Here is a 24,560-nt window from a genome sequence, read left to right as displayed (position 1 = left end):
CCTTCTCTCCACAGGTGTGAATACTACCTCTGAGGGTTTAAGAAGTCCAGCATCCACCTCTTCACTGTTGACATTGAGGCTGGTGTTTTGCGGGTACTATTTAATGAAGCTGCCAGTTGAGGACTTGTGAGGCGTCTGTTTCTCAAACTAGACACTCTTATGTGATTGTCCTCTTGCTCAGTTGTGCACTGGGGCCTCCCACTCTTCTTTCTATTCTGGTTAGAGCCAGTTTGCGCTGTTCTGTGAAGGGAGTAGTACACAGCGTTGTACGAGATCTTCAGTTTCTTGGCAATTTCTCGCACGGAATAGACTTAATTTCTCAGAACAAGAATAGACTGATGAGTTTCAGAAGAAAGTTATTTGTTTCTGGCCATTTTGAGCCTGTAATTGAACTCACAAATGCTGATGCTCCAGATACTCAACTAGTCTGAAGAAGGCCAGTTTTATTGCTTCTTTAATTAGAACAACAGTTTTCAGCTGAGCTAACATAATTGCAAAAGGGTTTTCTCATGATCAAGTAGACTTTTAAAATTATAAACTTGGATTAGCTAACACAACGTGCCATTGGAACACAGGAGTGATGGTTGCTGATAATGGGCCTCTGTACGCCTATGTAGATTTGCCTACCCGGTTAAATAAAGGTGAAATAAATATTCCCTAAAAAAATCTGCCGTTTCCAGCTACAATAGCCATTTACAATATTAACAATGTCTACACTGTATTTCTGATCAATTTGATGTTATTTTAATGTACAAAAATGTGATTTATTTTTCAAAAACAAGGACATTTCTACTTGACCCCAAACTTTTGAACGGTAGTGTATAAGAATAATTTTTAAATCCCAACCCCCGTCCCCGCAGGAGGCCTTTTGCCCTTTGGTAGGCCCTCATTGTAAATAAGAATTTGTTCTTAACTGACTTGCCTAGTTGAATAAAGGTTCAATAAAAATGTAATAAAAAGAAAACGTTCTGTGAATACTTTCTGAAGGCACTGTAGGTCCATTTAACGTAGTTTATAGTATCTGTTTTTAGTCGTCATCAAAACTATGAAAACTATGAAACACATGGAATCATGTAGTAACCAAAAAAGTGTTAAACAAATCAAAACATATTTGATATTCCTCAAAGTAGCAACCCTTTGCCTTGATGACAGCTTTGCACACTCTTGGCATTCTCTCAACCAGCTCACCTGGAATGCATTTCAATTAACAGGTCTTCTTAATGCGTTTGAGCCAATCAGTTGTGTGAAAAGTTAGGGGTGGTATACAGAAGAAAGTCCATATTATGACAAGAACAGCTCAAATTACGCAAAGAGAAACGGCAGTCCATCATACTTTAAGACAGGAACATTTCAAGAACTTTGAAAGTTTCTTCATGTGCACATATCTCAACATCAACTGTTCAGAGGAGACTGCGTGAATCAGGCCTTCATGGTTGAATTGCTGCAAAGAAACCACTACTAAAGGACAGCAATAAGAAGAAGAGACTTGCTTAGGCCAAGAAACAACAAGCAATGGACATTAGACCGGTGGAAATCTGTCCTTTTGGTTTGATGAGTCCAAATTTGAGAGTTTCGCTGTGTCTTTGTGAGACGTAGAGTACGTGAATGGATGATCTCTGCATGTGTGGTTCCCACCGTGAAGCATGGAGGAGGAGGTGTGATGGTTTGGGGGTACTTTGCTGGTGACACTGTCAGTGATTTATTTAGAATTCAAGGCACACTTAACCAGCATGGGTACCACAGCATTCTGCAGTGATACGCCATCCCATCTGGTTTGCGCTTAGTGGGACTATCATTTGCTGTCATTAAGGCAAAGGGTGGCTACTTTGAAGAATATCAATAATATTTTGATTTGTTTAACACTTTTTGTTTGGTTGCTATGTGATTCCATATGTGTTATTTCATAGTTTTGATGTCTTAACTATTATTCTACAATGGTGAAAATACCCCCCCCCCCCCCCCCCCCACACAGACACACACACACATCCATACCTGCATACAGCATGCAATACATGTCCCATTTCCTTGGCTGAATTTGAAATAGTTTTGCTTTTAAAGGCATGAATAGAATGTGTTACTTTGTCATCAATGATCACCATACATGGGAACCAGCCAAGATACAGCATAGGTTTGTACTTGTTACTTTTACTGAATACTAGCAATGCTGTGTGTTATTCTTACTTTGAGCGGTCTTGGTGATTTATGACAACATAAATACTCAAATTCATTTGCATGTTAGATTCATTGTTATTTTTAAATGTGTTGCAGTTAGGCAAGAAGTAAATCTCTTTTCTCGGAGACAAACTGCAGCCTGAGACTAATGGTTTTGTTAATTCAAACCAGAACAGTTGTCAGACTCGATTTTCCATGTCTGTTCCTGGGCTATTTGTTTTTGGCACTCATTGAAATGTACCATATTTCACGTCTGCCCCATACATCCCTCCCTTCCCTCTCTTTCTGCCTTTAACGGGATTTAGCATATCAATGGCAGATTAGTCAGTTTATCAAAAGCTTACCACGTCAAAGCTCTTTTCCACTCTGCTTTCCAGTCTGCCGCGCGGACCTCACACACAGATTCGGCATGCTGGTGACTTTGGTGTGTGTGTGTGGTCGCGCTGCGTCTCTGCGGAGTGGGGCTGAATGGCTGTATGCTATTAGCGCCACAGTGTGTGTTGATTACAAAGGCCATGCTTAGTCACTATGGGACCTAACCCGAGCCGTGTGTCATTTCTTTAACCAGCCTGGATGCCACTCGGTTACATTAGTCATCTTTATTGCCTAACAACAACAAAGCAACGATAGAGCTTGCCAATGCAAGTGCCTCCCCGTGCAACCAATCACCAGGCTATTCCCCATTTTGGATCTACACTATTCAGTAACTTGCACAGCTTATTCTCTTCCCTCCTGTGTCCTCATACCCCCATGGTCTTTCCTAACATGGGCTTCCTCATACCAAGAATGGAGATGTACAGCCCTTTCCCCAGTACTGAACTATACAACCTCTGTAGCCCTGAGCTGCATGCGGCTGCTCCCGTGCTGGAATGGGAACCACGTGCAGTGGAAAGTGTTTTTTCCTCTCATTTAGTTTGGTGACATTTATGATTATGTTCAGTACAGTCATTGCCAACAGGAGGTGACTCCAGCTGACCAGGTCTCGGAGCAGTGCAGGAGGGGAAGTGGAGGGGGCTGGCCCCGGGCACCGGGTCTGGAGAGCAGGCATGTCAGACGTATGGAGGAAAACCTCACCCTGACATCTCACTTTAGACACAGGAAGAGCCATGCCATCAATCACTTTAAAGTATGACAGGGTTTAGGTTGGGCCTTTTGTTTTGGAAACATAAAGCTGTGTAACGGTATACTTTCTTGATGTTGTTTAGTCATATCTACATTATTATAAACCCCTGCAATCTTCCTCAATAAAATCCCAAAGTGCTGAATTCACCAAGTCTGAAGTGGGATCTTGTGGAAAGCAGGGCAGCTATCATAAGATCCCTATCCACTGAGATCTCCTCGCTCTCACAGTCTCCTATCAGCACCCTGTCGTCACAGCCATTGCCAACACACACAGAGCCTTTGCGGTCGCTTCTCCTCCTCTGGAATCTTATATCTTTTCTCCCATAACTCCCTGCTCTCCACTGGACCCCAGGTTATCTCAGCTACATTAAAGCCAGGAGCAGTAGCCCTAACCCTGGGGTCATTGTTATGGTGTGTTTGAGCGCCCTCACTGTCCCTTACCTTTGCCTCCTCGGTCCTCCCTCCCACTAGTCTACAGTCCTAGTTCTGGCCATGGATGGATTAGCCTACAAGAGGTCGACCGATTAATCGGAATGGCCGACTAATTAGGGCTGATTTCAAGTTTTCATAACAATCGGTAATCGTCATTTTTGGACACCGATCATGGCCAATTACATTGCACTGGCTACCTGTTATGCGACTGCACCAAGGAGCCAAGGTAAGGTGTTAGCTAGCATTAAATGTATCTTGTAAAAAACAATCAATCTTAACATAATCACTAGTTAAGTACACATGGTTGATGATATTACTAGTTTATCTAGCTTGTCCTGCGTTGCATATAATCGATGCGGTGCCTGTTAATTTATAATGAAATCACAGCCTACTTCGTACTTCGTCAAATTTAACAAGCGCATTCACAAAAAAAGCAATGTCGTTGCACCAATGTGTACCTAACCATAAACAACAAAGCCTTTCTTAAAGTCAATACACAAGTATATATTTTTAAACCTGCATATTTAGTTAATATTGCCTGCTAACATTAATTTATTTTAACTAGGGAAATTGTGTCACTTCTCTTGCGTTCTGTGCAACAGAGTCAGTGTATAGGCAGCAGTTTGGGCCGCCTGGCTTGTTGCGAATTGTGTGAAGACTATTTCTTCCAAACAAAGTCAGCCAACTTCGCCATACGGGGGATGATTTAACAAAAGCGCATTTGTGAAAAAAGCACAATCGTTACACGAATGTACCTAACCATAAACATCAATGCCTTTCTTAAATCAATACACAGAAGTATTTTTTTTTTTACCTGCATATTTAGTTAAAATAAATTAATGTTAGCAGGCAATATTAAACTAGGGAAATTGTGTCACTTCTCTTGCGTTCATTGCACGCAGAGTCAGGGTATATGCAACAGTTTGGGCCGCCTAGCTCGTTGCGAACTAATTTGCCAGAATTTTACATAATTATGACATAACATTGAAGGTTGTGTAATGTAACAGCAACATTTAGACTTATGGATGCCACCCGTTAGATAAAATACGGAACGGTTCCGTATTTCACTGAAAGAATAAACGTTTTGTTTGCGAAATGATAGTTTCCGGATTTTACTATATTAATGACCTAAGGCTCGTATTTCTGTGTGTTATTATATTATAATTAAGTCTATGATTTGATAGAGCAGTCTGACTGAGCAGTCTGACTGAGCGGTGGTAGGCAGCAGCAGGCTCGTAAGCATTCATTCAAACAGCACTTTCCTGCGTTTGCCAGCACCTCTTCGCAATGCTTCAAGCTGTTTATGACTTCAAGCCTATCAACTCCCGAGATTAGGCTGGCAATACTAAAGTACCTATTAGAACATCCAATAGTCAAAAGTATATGAAATACAAATGGTATAGAGAGAAATAGTCCTATAATAACTACAACCTAAAACTTCTTACCTGGGAATATTGAAGACTCGTGTTAAAAGGAACCACCAGCTTTCATATGTTCTCATGTTCTGGGCAAGGAACTTAAACATGAGCTTTTTTACATGGCACATATTGCACTTTTACTTTCTTCTCCAACACTTTGTTTTTGCATTATTTAAACCAAATTGAACATGTTTCATTATTTATTTGAGTCTAAATTGATGTTATTGATGTATTATATTAAGTTAAAATAAAAGTGTTCATTGTTCATTCAGTATTGTTGTAATTGTCATTACTATAAATATATATATAAAAATCGTCCGATTCAGCGGTATCTGCCTTTTTTGGTCCTCCAATAATCGGTATCGGCGTTGAATAATCATAATCGGTCGACCTGTAAAGTCTACACAGACCAAACGCATAGCGACACTTCAGTCCATGGACCTTCATCAGACTGAATCAGGCCTACAGGAGGAGATGCAGACTGGACTGCTGTGTATAAATGCTTTAGACTAGAAGCTACGGCTAGCCTCTCAGATTAGAGCCAGGGCCCTGGCCAGCTGGGAGCACTGGGGATGATGATGCAGTTATGTAAGGCAACAGCTAACAGACAGATCCTTTCATGTTCCATACACATTGGGGTTAAAGGAGGCCTTTTAAACACCGGAGTTTATCAGTGTTTACGTGATTTCATGGCCTTCAGCCGGGCTCTGCTCTGCTGCTCTAGGGACTTATCTGGAAGTGGACGGGGAGAGAGGATGACTAAACACATTGAATGAGCTGTTTAAGGGTGCGTGTATAACGTTTTTATTTAAGGGTTAATCCAGTAGAGCAAATATGATTTATAGTCATTTAAAAGCAGTTTGCATAGTTTGTCAGTGTAGCCTCTATCCCTGTCCTCTTTCCTGGTGTCCTCTTTCCATGCAGCCGTGGCTCCACCACCCTGGAGATTAGCATTTTAGGAGCTCCAGGTGTTCCCCACTGCCGTACCGTGTGCCTTCCCTGGTGTCCATGGGCCTCGTTGTGTTACGCCTCACATTGTTCCGTGGGCATTGTGTGTGACCCTGATAGGGAAGCAGCTGTGTTAGGTGGCCCTGCCAGAGCAGCCATCTTGGCAGCGAGACACAGCCCTGCACGGGCCCTCCACCAGGGGCCCGCTTTGATGAACTCCACACAGGATGGCCTCCTACATCCACCCAGGACCTTCTCTGGCGGTCTTCCTCCCTGACAGCCCCTATCAACCCCTTCCATCTGACGATGAAGGCTGGCTGGCTGGCAGAGCGGTTGGGGAAACACACTTCATCATTACATCAAGAGAGAAATGAGAGGAATGAAGAAAGGCATTGCTGCCCTTCACAGAAACTGGGCATCATTTTCCTGCCAGGCTGAGGGCACGACCTCCCCTTTGAGGTAAGAAAGTGAGTGGGGAGATCCATGGTTACAGTGTCGTACAGCGTAGGCAGGTTTAGCAGGTTTAGCAAGAGACTAGAGGTCGACTGATTAATCAGAATGGCCGATTAATTAGGGCCGATTTCATAACAATTGGAAACCTGTATTTTTGGGCGCCGATTTTGTCGATTTTTAAAAATTGTTTATACCTTTATTTAACTTTTTAACTGGGCAAGTCAGTTAAGAACACATTCTTATTTTCAATGACGGCCTAGGAACGGTGCGTTAACTGCCTTGTTCAGGGGCAGAATGACAGATTGTCTCCTTGTCGGCTCAGGGTATCTTATCTTGCACCCTTACAGTTAACTAGTCCAATGTTATAACCACCTGCCTCTCATTGCACTCCACAAGGAGACTGCCTGTTACGCGAATGCAGTAGAAGCCAAGGTAAGTTGCTAGCTAGCATTAAACTTATCTTATAAAAAAAACAATCAATCAATCATAATCACTAGTTATAACTACACATGGTTGATGATATTACTAGTTTATCTAGCGTGTCCTGCATTGCATATAAACGATGCAGCGCTGGGGGATGATTTAACAAAAGCGCATTTGCGGAAAAAAACACAATCGTTGGACGACTGTACCTAACCATAAACACCAATGCCTTTCTTAAAATCACTACATAGAAGTATATATTTTTAAACCTGTATATTTAGCTAAAATAAATCCAGGTTAGCAGGCAATATTAACCAGGTGAAATTTTGTCACTTATCTTGCGTTCATTGCACGCAGAGTCAGGGTATATGCAACAGTTTGGGCAGCCTGGTTCATTGCGAACTAATTTGCCAGAATTGTATTATGACATACATTGAAGGTTGTACAATGTAACAAGAATATTTAGACTTAGGGATGCCACCCATTAGATAAAATACAGAACGGTTCCGTATTTCACTGAAATAATAAATGTTTTGTTTTCGAAATGATAGTTTCCGGATTCGACCATATTAATGACCAAAGGCTCGTATTTCTGTGTGTTATGTTATAATTAAGATTTGATAGAGCAGTCTGACTGAGCGATGGTAGGCAGCAGCAGGCTCGTAAGCATTCATTCAAACAGCACTTTTGTGCGTTTTGCCAACAGCTCTTCGCAAGCACAGCGCTGTTTATGACTTCAAGCCTATCAGCCTAATGGCTGGTGTAACTGATGTGAAATGGCTAGCTAGTTAGCGGGGTGCGCGTTAATAGCGTTTCAAACGTCACTTGCTCTGAGACTTGGAGTAGTCATTCCCCTTGCTCTGCAAGGGCCGCAGCTTTTGTGGAGCGATGGGTAACGCTGCTTCGAGTGTAGCTGTTGTCGATGTGTTCCTGGTTTGAGCCCAGGTAGGGGCGAGGAGAGGGACGGAAGCTATACTGTTACACTGGCAATACTATAGTGCCTATAAGAACATCCAATAGTCAAAGGTATACGAAATACAAATAGTATAGAGAGAAATAGTCCTATAAATACTATATTAACTACAACCTAAAACCTCTTACCTTTGAATATTGAAGTCTCATGTTAAAAGGAACCATCAACTTTCATATGTTCTCATGTTCTGAGCAAGGAACTCAAACGTTAGCTTTTTTACATGGCACATATTGCACTTTTACTTCTCCAACACATTGTTTTTACATTATTTAAACCAAATTGAACATGTTTCATTATTTATTTAAAGGCCAAATAGATTTTTATTGATGTTTTATTAAGTTAAAATAAGTGTTCATTCAGTATTGTTGTATTTGTCATTAAAAATCAGCCGATTAATCGGTACTGGCTTTTTTGGTCATCCAATAATCGGTATCGGCGTTGAAAAATCATAATCGGTCGACCTCTACAAGAGACAGGCTACTTTTTCAGGGTACAGAACTGCATGTCCAGTGGAAATGTTGGATTTAAATGTCCTACTTTGATACATGAAATCACAATGGATTTTGCATTTGTGTGTATGAACAGAAGATGTACTGTAGGCAGATGTGTGTGAGCCTGTGTGGGTGTGCGCAAGCCAGGGATTTAGTGAGTGTGTGTGTGCATGTATGTGTGCATAACCTGTGTGTGTTTAACGTCTGTTTTGACATGAGCAGTGGAAGGTGTGTGGAAGCTGTGGGTCTGGGAGCAGGAAGTGGCTCAGTATTGACTTCGCTCACTTCCTGCCCGTGTTGCAGGAGGCTGCTGCTCCTCTGTCACTCCTCTCGGGATGTTTTCCGCTCCTCCTCCTCCCTCCTCTCCTCTGTTTCTCTCACTATAAGTATGCTGGCCTGGGCCATTACCTCATCCGAGAGTCCAGAGCATGACCCTCCCCAGCCCAGCACTGACTGACTGCCTGGCTGCCTGGAGGTTACAGCACAGCTACTGGATAATACCGTTGAAGTGAGCGCACCTCAGACTGCCTGCTGAGAACCAAGGCTACTCACTCACTCAGTGTCAACGAGTAGGGCAGTTCTGTCTTTTCTAGGGCAATTCCACAGCAACAGAATGACTCTGAAACTCAGATTTTTCACATTAAAAGTATACCAAACAAATACCATTGATTGCAAAGGTAAACAAGCCACACACCTCTATGCACAAGGACTACTTTTGACAATTTCCACTGACAATTTTACAAAAACACATTTACTCAAAGAACAGTGCAGATGTAAAGTTTAGTAACAGAATGACGGTAGAATCTCCCTTTTTGTGTGACCATATCTGCTCCGAATAAAGATTCATAGATGTCTGCAGAAACAATGGGCTGTAAAGCTATGATATGGCACCTTGAGATTGAAAAATATTTATTTTGGTTGTTGAATTACAGTAAGTGAAGTGGATTAACACCTGGGAACAGAATGATGGTAACAGAATGACATCATGGGTCGCTGATCTGTACAACAGTCGTGGCCAAAAGTTTTGAGAATGACACAAATATTAATTTTCAAGTCTGCTGCTTCAGTGTCTTTAGATATTTTTGGCAGATGTTACTATGGAATACTGAAGTATAATTACAAGCATTTCATAAGTGTCAAAGGCTTTTATTGACAATTAAATGAAGTTGATGCAAAGAGTCAATATTTGCAGTGTTGACCTTTCTTTTTCAAGACCACTGCAATCCGCCCTGGCATGCTGTCAATTAACTTCTGGGCCACATCCTGACTTTTTTCTGACTGATGGCAGCCCATTCTTGCATAATCAATGCTTGGAGTTTTGTGTTTTTTTGTTTGTCCACCCGCCTCTTGAGGATTGACCACAAATTCTCAATGGGATTAAGGTCTGGGGGGTTTCCTGGCCAGGGACCCAATATATCAATGTTTTGTTCCCCGAGCCACTTAGTTATCACTTTTGCCTAATGGCAAGGTGCTCCATCATAGATGGAGATGCACTCACACCTGATGCACTCACACCTGCCTGCTGCCATTCCTGAGAAAGCTCTGTATTGGTGGTGCCCCGATCCCGCAGCTGAATCAACTTTAGTGGAAATGCAGTGGAATTTTTTGGGGGGGATTCAGTTCATTTGCATGGAAAATAGGGACTTTGCAATTAATTGCAATTGCAGTTCATCTGATCACTCTTCATAACATTCTGGAGTATATGCAAATTGCCATCATACAAACTTGAGGCAGCAGACTTGCCACGACTGTATACAGAAATGCATAATTAAAGTCATTCTCTTCATAATAATGTATCCTGAATAGGTACACAAAGGTAGAAATACCTTAATATCCTCCTTTGCATGTTTAGGTATTATTCTACACAATGGCTATTATTATAATGAGCTCCACCACCTAACAAGACCAAATTTGGTTGGTCCGAACTTGACCAAATCTGTACCCATCATAGACATCTATGTTTCACAAGTTTGGACCTCAGTACAGCACAGTAGAGCACAGCAGAGTAGATTAGAGTTCAGTACTGTAAAGTATAGTACAGTACTGTGCTGAATTGTACTGACATACTCTACTTTTATTTTCTTTACGGTACTGTACTGTACTGTACTGTGCTGTCCAAACTTGTGAAAGAGACATTTATGATTGGTTTAGATATAGACTCTTAGATTTTAAACTTGTGAAACAGACGTCTATGATTGGTTTAGATATAGACTCTTAGTTTTTAAACTTGTGAAACAGACAATTAGTGATAGTCAGTAACTATTCCACACCACCAACTACACCACCAGTTATTACAGTGTTATTACAATAGCTATGTCAGTATGATTTTGATAACTTTTTAATTATCAATAGCATACCCCTAATGGGCACATTTTGAGCTCAATAGAGCAAAATGAATAGCATTCTGCCTACATTAATTGCTGTATGGAAAACGATGGCATGCTGTATTGAATGGCCATTTGAGTGGTATCTTCTTCTGCTGTTTTCAGTGCAGTCCACTGTTACAGTGTTTCAGGGGAATAAAGGTGTTTGAATGTGAGCTCTTTTCCGGAGCCAGTGGATTTTCTTCCATCCTCCACGTTGACTGCTGACGTTAGCCACAGGAAGTAGTTAACGGGAGCAGGAGTGTGTGTGTGACTCGTTGTGGCTAGGGTGAATTAAACAGCTGTGTTTCAGGCGCACTCTCGCTCTCTCTCTCTCTGCGGTGATATTGAGCCTGATGTTCATTCCACACACATCCACTGTGACTTTGCCCCCGTTCTGTTCCTACACCACTGGCCTGCTGGCTCTGGCTATGATGACTGAATGAAGGCAGCCATTACTCCATGAATCAGAGAAGCTCTATACAATATAAACTCCTCCTCATCAGATGGGGGCCCACCACAAATTAGTAGCGCTTGTCTAGGAAATATGACAAACCGCACTGAACATAATCATAAATGTCACCAAACCAAATGAGTGGGAAAAAGAAGAGCAAACAACTGTTGAATGAATATGGTGACAGGGCCTCGATCAGCTGATGCCAATATCAAAAAGTGTATATGAGTTATTGGGTGTGTACTGTTGGTTGAGTTGTAAATTAGGAGTGTTCCCACCCAATGTCTTCTGCACATAGTGGATACTCACAACTATTCTTCTTCTTCCTCCCCAGTTCCCAGAGTGTGGCTTCTTTGGCATGTATGACAAAATCCTGCTCTTCCGCCATGACTTGAACTCTGAGAACATCCTCCAGAGGCTGACGTCAGCAGAGGATATCCACGAGGGAGATCTAATAGAGGTGGTGCTCTCTGGTGAGTAGTACTGATCTGAGTTCAGCTCTAATGGTTTTATTAACTTTTTCACTTGTTCTGTAGGCTATCTGTACTAATTCAGTAAGGCTTCTCTAAATCAAATCTGTGTGCCGTACAGTACTGTTTCACTCCTATCTAAAGCGCACCTCCAGAGACACAGGTGGCTAGTTTCCCCTCTCTTTTCCTGTCACACGTGATTTCAGTTTCCTGCTGACTATTAAGTGTAACAAACACTGTCTTGTAAAAGCATTCTGTTCCATCCGTCTCTATTGGGAAGCACCTGGACTGGACATCCCTCTCTCCCTGGTGTAGAACTAGAAGCATTGTCTGCATGGATCCAGCCAGACATAATATAACTCTGGTCCCGGATCGATCTGATCTGCTGGTGTATATCAGTGAGCCCCAGGCGAGTGTATTCATGAGACCACTGGTTTCCTCTGTCTCCTTCCCTCTGGGTTGAGACGGTTGACAGGTGTCAACCTCAGTGCCGCACCTGGATGACTGTGTGAGGTCATAGTAATTCCACATCCGCAAGCTCTACACCGACACTGCTACTTTGTCTTAGCCTTGTAGTTGGCCTACATCTGCTGAGGAGATCGACGTGTGTCAAACTGGTGCAAGACAATCTCAAAAATGTGTTGCTGTTCTAGTCTGGCAGACTGAAAACAGGAATTTTCTAATTATACTATTTATCGTTCCCTTAGTTGCTTCTCATTTAAATTAATACTTTAAACACACCATTCATTCCGGTGAATTCTTTGAGACCTGTTGTTCAGTTATGTGACTGAGAGAGACAAACAGCTCAGTGGTTTGGTCTAAAACCTCCCTCACTGTTAGAGGCCAGAGCTGATTTCTCTTGGCGCTGGACTCAAAGGGCCTGGCTTGTTTTCTCTGCAGTAAGTGATTGTAGTGGACCAACTGAGTATAAACATGCTGGGCTGTGCAGGGCGGCTCTGAAAAGAGTGGCCAGGTCATCCCTAACCAGGGGGTTGGACATGGAGAGAGGGCTGTTTGCTCCAAGAATCCCACTCACTGTTTGTTTCCCACTCAGTTTCCCTCCTATTTTTACAGGATATGACATACAAAATGGATGTATACGCATGTGAAAATGATATTTCTTTTATAGATCTTTTAGTCTGTGAAGAATGCTACAAACAATAACCTTTTGAATTATGTCTGATGGACACTTGTGAAGCCTGATTAGTCAAAAATGAAAACAAACAGACATCACATTGATTTCAGGCCTACTGCTTGTGAAAAACTCTTTATTGGCTCAATCTTCTGTGGGAATTGATGCAAAATATCTCAAACTCCATTTCATAAAATTGAGGCCGTTAATTTTCCTTGATGTGTTTGAAAAGCCCATGAATACCTTCTTTCATGTGTTTGTGCCAGGGAGCTATGAACAGTGTGATGGCATGTGATTTTTTTTAAGTTCTTTCTCCGCTTTGAAGTTTAACCCAAAATCTGCTTCTCCAAAAACACTTTTTGTTTCAGATGTCTCATACCTTAGCTCGGGGGATCTCAAAGTGTGGTGTGCAGGGGGTCCGTGGCCAGATAAATAAATATATACAGTATATCAAAATGTTTAACCATATTAGCTAAAGTAACGTTCTAGTCAACATAGATAATAGAACTAATGTGTTAGTTAACCTGCTACAGTCATGTAGTAACGTTATAGTGTATAGTCAGTAAGCAGTTACACCGGCAGTCCCCAGGGGCAATAAATGAATCAAACCTAAAGCTAACCTTGACTTGGAAGAGTTCCAGTGTTGTGTTGGATAGTCATAGCCAGCCAGCTAGCATAGCATCCCTCTGTTTGAGCCCTGTGTTTGAATAACTAAACAAGTCAGCTGCATTTGCTAGCTAAGTAAGTGAAACTGAAAGTGAAAAAAAAATGACACTCTTTCTCCTGCTTCTCCTTTATTTTTGAAGAAATTAATTTGTTCAAAACTGTTAAACTATTGTCTTTCTCTCTCTTTGAGTCAACTACTCAACACATTTTATGCACTGCAGTGCTAGCTAGCTGTAGCTTATGTTTTCGGGACTAGATACATTCTCTGATCCTTTGATTGGGTGGACAACAGTTTATGCTGCAAGAGCTCTGATAGGTTGGAGGAAGTTTTTATTTATTTAACTTTTATTGAACTAGACAAGTCAGTTAAGATCATATTCTTATTTACAATGAAGGCCTACCCGGGCCAAACCCAGACAACGCTGGGCCAATTGTGCACCGCCTTATGGGACTCCCAATCACGGCCGGTTGTGATATAGCCTGGCATCGAACCAGGGTCTGTAGTGACTCCTCTAGCACTGAGATGCAGTGCCTTAGACCGCTGTGCCACCCGGGAGACGTCCTCCGGAAGTTATCATAATTACTGTGTAAGTCTATGGAAGGGGGTGAGAACCAAGAGCCTCCTAGGTTTTGTATTGAAGTCAATGTACAAAGAGGAGGACGGAAGCTAGCTGTCCTCCAGCTACACCATGGTGCTACCCTACAGAGTGCTGTTGAGGCTACTATAGACCTTTATTTCAAAACAGTGTTTTAATCAATTATTTGGTGACTTGAATATATTTAGTATAGTTTTATCTAAAAAGGATAACTTTTTTAATGTTGTAAAATGTTTATTTTTATGAAATTAACTGAGGCACATGGTCCTCCTTTTCCTCCTCTGAGGAGCCTCCACTGATAAAGTTAATGAAATATATATTATTCATATGGAGTTGGTGTGTGTCCATATGTATCTCGTCATGGCAACAGCTACAGAGAATGCCCCTGGTGCAGCTTGCATGGGATGCTGGGATTTCATCTTGATCTTATTAGAGAACTGAACCTGAAAAAAACACCCATGAACTCACTGAAACACAAAACCCCACACAAATAGTTAGTGACATCACACAGGGTTTTTCACCTAAATTCTGGTATAAAAGATTCCCTTGTTGGTCAGTGGTAACACCACAACAGCATAAATGATTGCAAAAGAATTGTGACAAAGAGACTTCTCTGTATAGATTATATTGATTTGGACCTGCTCTGCTACTTCTCACTGCCAGTTCTGGCCCTTAGGGGATGCAATTGCACAGGTTTGGTAGCAAATATCTATCTCTTAGTTCACAGGAGTGACTCACCCAAGATGTGAATAACTGTCCCTTCCAAGAATGACCTCATAAAGTCCCTCTAACACAAACCACAACAGCTATGAACTCAACCATACTATGAACTCATCTCAATAACCCATTATCATTATGTGATCCTGTTCTGTTGAATGTCTGTCTGTCTGGTCTTTAGTGTGCTCTGTAATGCCAGATCACTCTGAAACAGATAACGGTGAGACAACCTAATTTCTGCTGTACTGACCCCTACTGTAAGGAGGCTGTTGTAGCACTGTGTTGTTAATGGGATGGTATAGCACTGGCCCTAGTGAGAAAAACCATGACCTCGGAACAGAACATATTTTCCCTCTGGCGTCTCCCGCTGTTCCTGAGTGCCTCCCATATGAGCTTATAGGGTACTTCCCAGGTCAGACTGTCAGATACGGATGCGTTGACTCCACCGTGTGAACAGTTTGTTCCCTGGATCTGAGTTCTAGCTAGTTCTATGCGCACAGACACCAGATCATCTGACTATTAACGGATGACAAAACAGCATCACATTCCTTTGCATTACAGTGTACACTAAACATATTCACTTAATTCCTTTTCTTCTTTTTGTCATTTTCATTCTTTGGTTCCTGTGTTTGAAGTTTATTTGCTTTCCTTTCGTTTTGTTTGCCATGTTTCTGTTTTAAGTTGTCTCTGGATTGCAGCTTTAGCCACAGTAGGGGACTTCCAGATCCGGCCTCATGCTCTATATGTCCACTCCTACAAAGCGCCCACCTTCTGTGACTACTGTGGGGAGATGCTATGGGGCCTCGTCCGCCAGGGGCTCAAATGTGAAGGTAAGCACACACACACACACACACACACACACACACGCACACGCACACACACACACACACACACACACACACACACACACACACACACACACACACACACACACACACACACACACACACACACAGGAGACAGCTGAGGGGAGGACGGCTTATAATAATGGCTGGAATGGAGTGAATGGAATGGTACCAGACACATGGAAACCATGTGTTTGATGTCTTTGATATCATTCCATTGATTCCGTTCCATCCATTACTATGAGCTCACTATGAGCTCATCCTCCCTAATTAAGGTGCCACCAGCCGCCTGTGGCACACACTCACACAAGCTGTCTTTCACATGAAAGCTGGGGGGAAATGTGAACCTAATCCCAAGGTGTCAAATTTTTACCTGACTCATACACTCACGCACACACAAATCAAACAGGCCCTTCTCTTGGTCCAGTCTGAGAGGTATATTAAGGCTGGTAGGGCCGTGCAGCAGGAAGCCTCAGTGGAGTGTGTGACTTCCCCCCATTACTAAAGCAGGCCTTTGAAGAGCCGGCCTCTTTGAATGGAGCCCAGTGTACTGATGCCAAGCGTTGGACTCAGCCTTCAAAGGCTCCTTAGTGCTGCTCTACCCTCTCAGATGGATCCAGCCTGTCCATCATAGCACAACCTTTCCCAGGGCCAGTCAGGACAGGAATGCAACAGACACTCAGATTGGAGGAAAGAATTGGACTGTTATAGCTAGTTAAATTACATTGAAATGTGGAAATGTGGAATGTAGAATTGCATGTAGTTTGTTATCAGTGGATCAGATCTATTTTATTCCCTGCAATTTTCATGCCACTAAAAATCCTTTAAAGCTTTCTCAGAGGAAGAATGTGATCCATTGACTGCATGTAGAGCCCTCTTGTGGACATTTAAGAGAATGGTGAGAAGAATCAAATTGATGCTTCCCTACTGTACTAACGCACTGATTTTCCTTCTTGAGATAGATTATTCCAAATCAAATCAAATTTGATTTGTCACATACACAGATGTTAATGCGAGTGTAGCGAAATGCTTGTGCTTCTAATTCCGACAATGCAGTAATAACCAACGAGTAATCTAACCCAACAAGTGTAAAGGGATGAAAAATATGTATATAAAGATATATGAATGAGTGATGGTACAGAACGGCATAGGCAAGATGCAGTAGATGGTATCGAGTACAGTATATACATATGAGATGAGTAATGTAGGGTATGTAAACATTATATTAAGTGGCATTGTTTAAAGTGGTTAGTGATACATTTTTTACATGTATGGCAGCAGCCACTCAATGTTAGTGGTGGCTGTTTAACAGTCTGATGGCCTTGAGATAGAAGCTGTTTTTCAGTCTCTCGGTCCCTGCTTTGATGCACCTGTACTGACCTCGCCTTCTGGATGATGAAGCTGGGTGAACAGGCAGTGGCTCGGGTGGTTGTTGTCCTTGATGATCTTTATGGCCTTCCTGTGACATTGGGTGGTGTAGGTGTCCTGGAGGGCAGGTAGTTTGCCCCCGGTGATGCGTTGGGCAGAACTCACTACCCTCTGGAGAGCCTTAAGGTTGTGGGCGGAGCAGTTGCCGTACCAGGCGGTGATACAGCCCAACAGGAGGCTCTCGATTGTGCATCTGTAAAAGTTTGTGAGTGCTTTTGGTGACAAGCAGAATTTCTTCAGCCTCCTGAGGTTGAAGAGGCGCTGCTGCGCCTTCTTCACGATGCTGTCTGTGTGGGTGGACCAATTCAGTTTGTCCGTGATGTGTACGCCGAGGAACTTAAAACGTTCTACCCTCTCCACTACTGTCCCGTTGATGTGGATAGGAGGGTGCTCCCTCTGCTGTTTCCTGAAGTCCACGATCATCTCCTTTGTTTTGTTGACGTTGAGTGTGAGGTTATTTTCCTGACACCACACTCCGAGGACACTCACCTCCTCCCTGTAGGCCGTCTCGTTGTTGTTGGTAATCAAGCCTACCACTAGTGTCGTCTGCAAACTTGATGATTGAGTTGGAGGCGTGCATGGCCACACAGTCGTGGGTGAACAGGGAGTACAGGAGGGCTCAGAACGCACCCTTGTGGGGCCCCAGTGTTGAGGATCAGCGGGGTGGAGATGTTGTTACCTACCCTCACCACCTGGGGGCGGCCCGTCAGGAAGTCCAGTACCCAGTTGCACAGGGCGGGGTCGAGATCCAGGGTCACGAGCTTGATGACGAGTTTGGAGGGTACTGTGGTGTTAAATGCTGAGCTGTAGTCGATGAACAGCATTCTCACATAGGTATTCCTCTTGTCCAGATGGGTTAGGGCAGTGTGCAGTGTGGTTGCGATTGCGTCGTCTGTGGACCTATTGGGGCGGTAAGCAAATTGGAGTGAGTTTAGGGTGTCAGGTAGGGTGGAGGTGATATTGTCCTTGACTAGTCTCTCAAAGCACTTCATGATGACGGAAGTGAGTGCTACGGGGCGGTAGTCGTTTAGCTCAGTTACCTTAGCTTTCTTGGGAACAGGAACGATGGTGGCCCTCTTGAAGCATGTGGGAACAGCAGGACGTGTCTTAAGGTGTCTCAATATGTCTTCACAAATATCTCAAGACATGTATATGGCTATGAAGTGTTGCATGGCTGAGTTTATCAAGCCCCAATGCCGACATCCAAAGAAACAGTCTGTTTGTGTTTGTTGCGTGTAGCATGTACTGTACAGGATGTGTGTTATTCTTCATGTGTAACTAGTGACCCCTGTGTCCTGTGTACTTCCAGGTTGTGGGCTGAACTACCACAAGCGCTGTGTCTTCAAGATCCCCAACAACTGCAGTGGGGTGAGGAAGAGACGTCTGTCCAACGTGTCCCCGCCGGGCCCCTCGCTCTCAGTCCCCCGGCCCCTCCCTGGTCCCACAGAACATGCTGTGGTCGTCCTGGAGGAGGTAAGACCTACGCTTCCATTGGTGGAGAGAGATGTCCTGTGGTAAAGATACAATCTGTACAATGTAAAGAGCTTTGAGACCCAGTCAAAGGGTCTATGTAAATGCATTTCCTTATAAAGTTACACCCTTGCACAGTTTATTGCTTACAAAGTGAAAATGGTGTACCTCAACGTCCCTTATGAATGTACTGTAGGGTTTTAATCTACAGTACAGTTACTAACCAGTTCTAGTTACTTTCTTATATGTTCAATGTGATTGTAATCTAACTGTTATTCTGATTGAGACACATTTGTCAGTTGGCAAAACATCAACTACCAGGTGTAATTGTCTAAGTTCGTCTGCCAAATCTCTTGAAATATCTTATTGTGAAACACGACAGCAAATTGAATTTAATAAACTAGGATTATGAAACTTGTTTGTATGAGGCTAGCTGGATGGAGGCTAGCTGGATGGAGACTAGCTGGATGGAGGCTAGCTGGATGGAATATTCTCAATGGTTGACCAGTGCTTATGAAAGGTCAATGCAAATTCAGTTAGACTAATGAAATGAAACACTTGTTAATTCTAGCCCATGTTTGTGTATTTTGTACTGTGTTGCTGTCTCGCTCATTGAACGGACATGCCATCCCTCCCCTCCTTCCCTCTCTCCTTTCTTTCTTCCTTCCTTCCACCTCCTCCTCTCCTTCCCTCTGTCCCCTGCAGCAGCACTCCCACCAGGAGGCAGGGAAGAGGATCCTGTCGTGGAGTGGCCGGCCCATCTGGATGGAGAAGATGGTGCTGGGGCGAGTCAAGGTGCCTCACACCTTCGCCATCCACACCTACACACGGCCAACCATTTGTCAGTACTGCAAACGTCTGCTCAAGGGCCTGTTCCGCCAGGGCATGCAGTGCAAAGGTAATATCCTACCTTCCTTTGTCTCTGTTTCTCTGTATACCCCTCGGTCATTATCTGCCTTGACCGCTTGACCTTACTGTCGCTAGAGCTCCAGATTGTGCTATTAAATCAATGTTTTCTATACTTTCTTTTCAGATTGTAAATTCAATTGCCATAAGCGGTGTGCATCAAAGGTACCAAGAGACTGCTTGGGCGAGGTTTCCTTCAATGGAGGTAGTTTCTGTTTACCTGTTTTATTTCACATTGATATCATGCCCATGTCATGAGTCATACAGTAGCTGAGTAGCACATCTGCCGTTGTGTGTGTGTCCACAGAGCCTGCCAGCCCAGGGCCTGACTCTGACAGTACCATGGAGGTGGATAGTAGTGATGTGGAGAGCACCAGAGGACTACTGGATGACTCTGAGGAACCTTCAACCCCAGAACACAAGATGTTCTACATAGACTCTCCTTTCCTGGACCGCGAGAAGGACGAGGAGCCCATCAAGACCATCAGGTATTTACGTTAACTTATAGAGTAATAGTTGTGTACACAAAGACAGTTGAAGTTGGACGTTTACATACACTTAGGTTGGAGTCATTAAAACACGTTTTTTAACCACTCCCCAAATTTCTTATTAACTATCTATAGTTTTGGCTAGTCGGTTAGGTGCATGACACTTTGTGCATGACACAAGTAATTTTTCCAACAATTGTTTACAGACAGATTATTTAACTTATAATTCACTGAATCACAATTCCAGTGGGTCAGAAGTTTACATACACTAACTTGACTGTGCCTTTAAACAGCTTGGAAAATTCCAGAAAATGATGTCATGGCTTTAGAAGCTTCTGATAGGCTAATTGACAGGCTGCAGGTAGCCTAGCGGTTAGAGCGTTGGACTAGTAACCGAATCCCCGAGCTGACAAGGTAAAAATCTGTCGTTCAGCCCCTGAACAAGGCAGTTAAACCCACTGTTCCTAGGCCGTCATTGAAAATAAGAATTTGTTCTTAACTGACTTGCCTAGTAAAATAAAGGTAAAAATTAAAATAAGTAAATCAACTTGAGTCAATTGGAGGTGTACCAGTGGGTGTATTTCAAGGCCTACCTTCAAACTCAGTGCCTCTTTTATTGACATCATGGTAAAGTCAAAAGAAATCAGCCAAGACCTCAGAAAAAAATTGCAGACCTCCACAAGTCTGGTTCATTCTTGGGAGCAATTTCCAAACGCCTGAAGGTACCACGTTCATCTGTACAAACAGTAGTACGCAAGTATAAACACTATGGGACCACGCAGCCATCATACCGCTCAGGAAGGAGACGCGCTCTGTCTCCTAGAGATTAACGTAATTTGGTGAGAAAAATGCTAATCAATCCCAGAACAACAGCAAAGGACCTTGTGAAGATGCTGGAGGAAACAGGTACAAAAGTATCTATATCCACAGTAAAACGAGTCCTATATAGACATAACCTGAAAGGCCGCTCAGTAAGGAAGAAGCCACTGCTCCAAAACCGGCATAAAAAAGCAAGACTACGGTTTGCAACTGCACATGGGGACAAAGATCGTACTTTTTGGAGAATGTCCTCTAGTCTGATGAAACAAAAATATAACTATTTGGCCATAATAACCATTGTTATGTTAGGAGGAAAAAGGGGGAGGCTTGCAAGCCAAAGAACACTATCCCAACCGTGAAGCACAGGGGTGGCAGCGTCATGTTGTGGGGGTGCTTTGCTGCAGGAGGGACTGGTGCACTTCACAAAATAGATGGCATCATGAGGGAGGACAATTATATGGATATATTGAAGCAACAACTCAAGACATCAATCAGAAAGTTAAAGCTTGGTTGCAAATGGGTCTTCCAAATGGACAATGACCCCAAGCATACTTGCAAAATGGCTTAAGGACAACAAAATCAAGGTACTGGAGTGACCATCACAAGGCCCTGACCTCAATCCCATAGAAAATTTGTGGGCAGAACTGAAAAAGTGTGTGTAAGCAAGGAGGCCTACAAACCTGACTCAGTTACACCAGCTATGTCAGGAGGAATGGGTCAAAATTTACCCAACTTATTATGGGAAGCTTGTGGAAGGCTACCCGAAACGTTTTACCCTTGTTAAACAATTTAAAGCCAATGTTACCAAATACTAATTGAGTGTATGTAAAGTTCTGACCCACTGGGAATGTGATGAATTAAATAAAAGCTGAAATAAATCATTCTCTCTTCTATTATTTTGACATTTCACACACTTAAAATAAAGTGGTGATCCTAACTGACCTAAGACAGGGAATTTTTACTTGTATTCAATGTCAGGAATTTTGAAAAACTGAGTTTAAATATATTTCGCTAAGGTGTATGTAAACCTCCGACTTCAACTGTATCTATCTAACTTCTTCCTTGCTTCCTTTCCATTTTTGCTCAGGTCCAGGTTGCTGCTAAGTACTTTGTGACAAATGTTTTAATAAAAATAGCTGTGTGTGTGTGTGTGTCCAGCCCATCCACCAGCAGTAACATCCCTCTGATGCGGGTGGTCCAGTCCATCAAACAGACCAAGAGGAGGAGCTCCACCATGGTGAGGGAGGGCTGGATGGTCCACTACACCAGCAGAGACAACCTGAGGAAGAGACACTACTGGAGACTGGACACCAAGAGCCTCAGCCTGTTCCAGAACGACACTGGAGCCAAGTTTTATAAGGTGAGAGAGTAAGATGGTGCCGGAGAAGAAGGCAGACATTTTACGTGCCCCCAACCGATTCTGTTTTTTGTTTGCTGATTTGTATTGTTTATAACATATTTTTTTACTTATTTTGTACATAAAGTTGTCGCTACCATCTCTTATGACCGAGAATAACTTCTGGACATCAGGACTGCGATTACTCACCATGGACTGGCAGAATCCTTTTTTTCATTAATGAGTCTGACGAGGCCGACACGAACGATATGCTGCTTTCTCGCGAACAGGCCCGGCTCCCCTTGATTTGCGTGAAGAGGAGGCAGAGAAAAAGGGGCCGGAGGGCGGGCTGCCTTCTGAGAATTCATAGGCGATCGAATAAACCTCCACTTCCTTCCATTCTGCTAGCAAACGTGCAATCTTTGGACAATAAAATATATGACCAACGGGGAAGATTGAACTACCAACTGGACATTCAAAACTGTAATATCTAATGCTTCACAGAGACGTGGCTGAACGATGACACTATCAACATACAGCTAGCTGGTTATACGCTGCACCGGCAGGATAGAACAGCGGCGTCTGGTAAGACAAGGGGCGGCCGGCTATATATATTTGTAAGTAACAGCTGGTGCACAATATCTAAGGAAGTCTCAAGCTATTGCTCCCCTGAGGTAGAGTATCTCATGATAAACTGTAGACCACACTACCTACCTTGAGAGTTTTCATCTGTATTTTTCGTAGCTGTTGACATACCACCACAGTCAGAGACCGGCACTAAGACAGCATTGAATGAGCTGTATTCCGCCATAAGCAAACAAGAAAGCGCTCACCCAGAGGTGGCGCTCCTAGTAGCTGGGGACTTTAATGCAGGGAAACTTAAATCCGTTTTACCAAATTTCTATCAGCATGTTAAATGTAAAACCAGAGGGAAACAACTCTGGACCACCTTTACTCCACACACAGATACGCATACAAAACTCCCTCGCCCTCCCTTTGGCAAATCTGACCATAATTCTATCCTCCTGATTCCTGCTTACAAGCTAAAATGAAAGCAGGAAGCACCCGTGACTAGATCAATAAAAAGTGGTCAAATGAAGCAGATGCAGGGGCCTCCCGCTGTGCCATCAGAGACTCTGGGTTCGCGCCCAGGCTCTGTCATAACCGGCCGCGACCGGGAGGTCTGTGGGGCGACGCACAATTGGCCTAGCGCCGTCCGGGTTAGGGCGGGTTTGGCAGGTAGGGATGTCCTTGTCTCATTGCGCACCAGCGACTCCTGTGGTGGGCCGGGCGCAGTGCGCGCTAACCAAGGTTGCCAGGTGCACGGTGTTTCCTCCGACACATTGGTGCGGCTGGCTTCCGGGTTGGATGCGCGCTGTGTAAAGAAGCAGTGCGGCTTGGTTGGGTTGTGTATCGGAGGATGCATGACTTTCAACCTTCGTCTCTCCTGAGCCCGTACGGGAGTTGTAGCAATGAGACAAGATAGTAGCTACTAAAACAATTGGATGCCACGAAAATTGGGGAGAAAAATTCAACAACAAAAAAACACACAACAAAGAAAATGAAGCAGATGCTAAGCTACAGGACTGTTTTGCAAGCACAGACTGGAATATGTTCCGGGATTCCTCCAATGGCATTGGGAAGTACACCACATCAGTCATTGGCTTCATCAATAAGTGCATCGATGACGTTGTCTCCACAGTGACTGTACAACCAGAGCCATGGATTACAGGCAACATCTGCGCTGAGCTAAAGGCTAGCGGGACCCTAACCCAGAAGCTTATAAGAAATCCCGCAATGCCCTCCAACGAACAATCAAACAGGGAAAGCGTCAATACAGGACTAAGATCGAATTGTACTACACTGGCTCTGACGCTCATTGGATGTGGCAGAGCTTGCAAACCATTACAGACTCCAAAGGGAAGCACAGCCAAGAGCTGCCCAGTGATACGAGCCTACAAGACGAGCTAAACTACTTCTATGCTCCCTTCGAGGCAAATAACACTGAAACATGCATGAGAGCACCAGCTGTTCTGGAAGACTGTGTGATCACACTCTCCGCAGCCGATGTGAGTAAGATATTCACAAGGCCGCAGGGCCAGACGGATTACCAGGACGTGTATTGCGAGCATGTGCTGACCAACTGGCAAGTGTCTTCCCTGACATTTTCAAGCTCTCCCTGTCCGAGTCTATAATACCAACATGTTTTAAGCAGACCACCATAGTGCCTGTGCCCAAGAACACAAAGGTAACCTGCCTAAACAATTACCGACCCGTAGCACTCACGTCTGTAGCCATGAAGTGCTTTCAAAAGCTGGTCATGGCTCACATCAACACCATTATCCCAGAAACCCTAGACCCACTACAATTTGCATATCGCCCCAACAGATCCACAGATGATGCAATCTCTATTGCACTCCACACTGCTCTTTCCCACC

General features: G+C 43.4%; 1 protein-coding gene across 1 annotated transcript in view; it reads left to right on the top strand.

Moving 5' to 3' along the window:
* LOC109903949 (serine/threonine-protein kinase D3-like) overlaps positions 1-24,560 on the top strand; it is a 71,011-nt gene that overhangs the window by 35,597 nt on the left and 10,854 nt on the right. Inside the window, exons 3-9 of the mRNA XM_031788267.1 lie at positions 11,584-11,722; positions 15,529-15,660; positions 18,413-18,576; positions 19,279-19,471; positions 19,607-19,684; positions 19,787-19,967; positions 21,945-22,146. Of these exons, the coding sequence (XP_031644127.1) occupies positions 11,584-11,722; positions 15,529-15,660; positions 18,413-18,576; positions 19,279-19,471; positions 19,607-19,684; positions 19,787-19,967; positions 21,945-22,146 (1,089 nt within the window). The remainder of the gene's footprint in view (positions 1-11,583; positions 11,723-15,528; positions 15,661-18,412; positions 18,577-19,278; positions 19,472-19,606; positions 19,685-19,786; positions 19,968-21,944; positions 22,147-24,560) is intronic.

The sequence above is a fragment of the Oncorhynchus kisutch genome, linkage group LG14 (genome assembly GCF_002021735.2).
Source record: "Oncorhynchus kisutch isolate 150728-3 linkage group LG14, Okis_V2, whole genome shotgun sequence".
Lineage (NCBI taxonomy): Eukaryota > Metazoa > Chordata > Actinopteri > Salmoniformes > Salmonidae > Oncorhynchus > Oncorhynchus kisutch.
The sequence above is the reverse complement of the archived record's forward strand: the minus strand, read 5'-3'. Positions and strand labels throughout refer to the sequence as shown.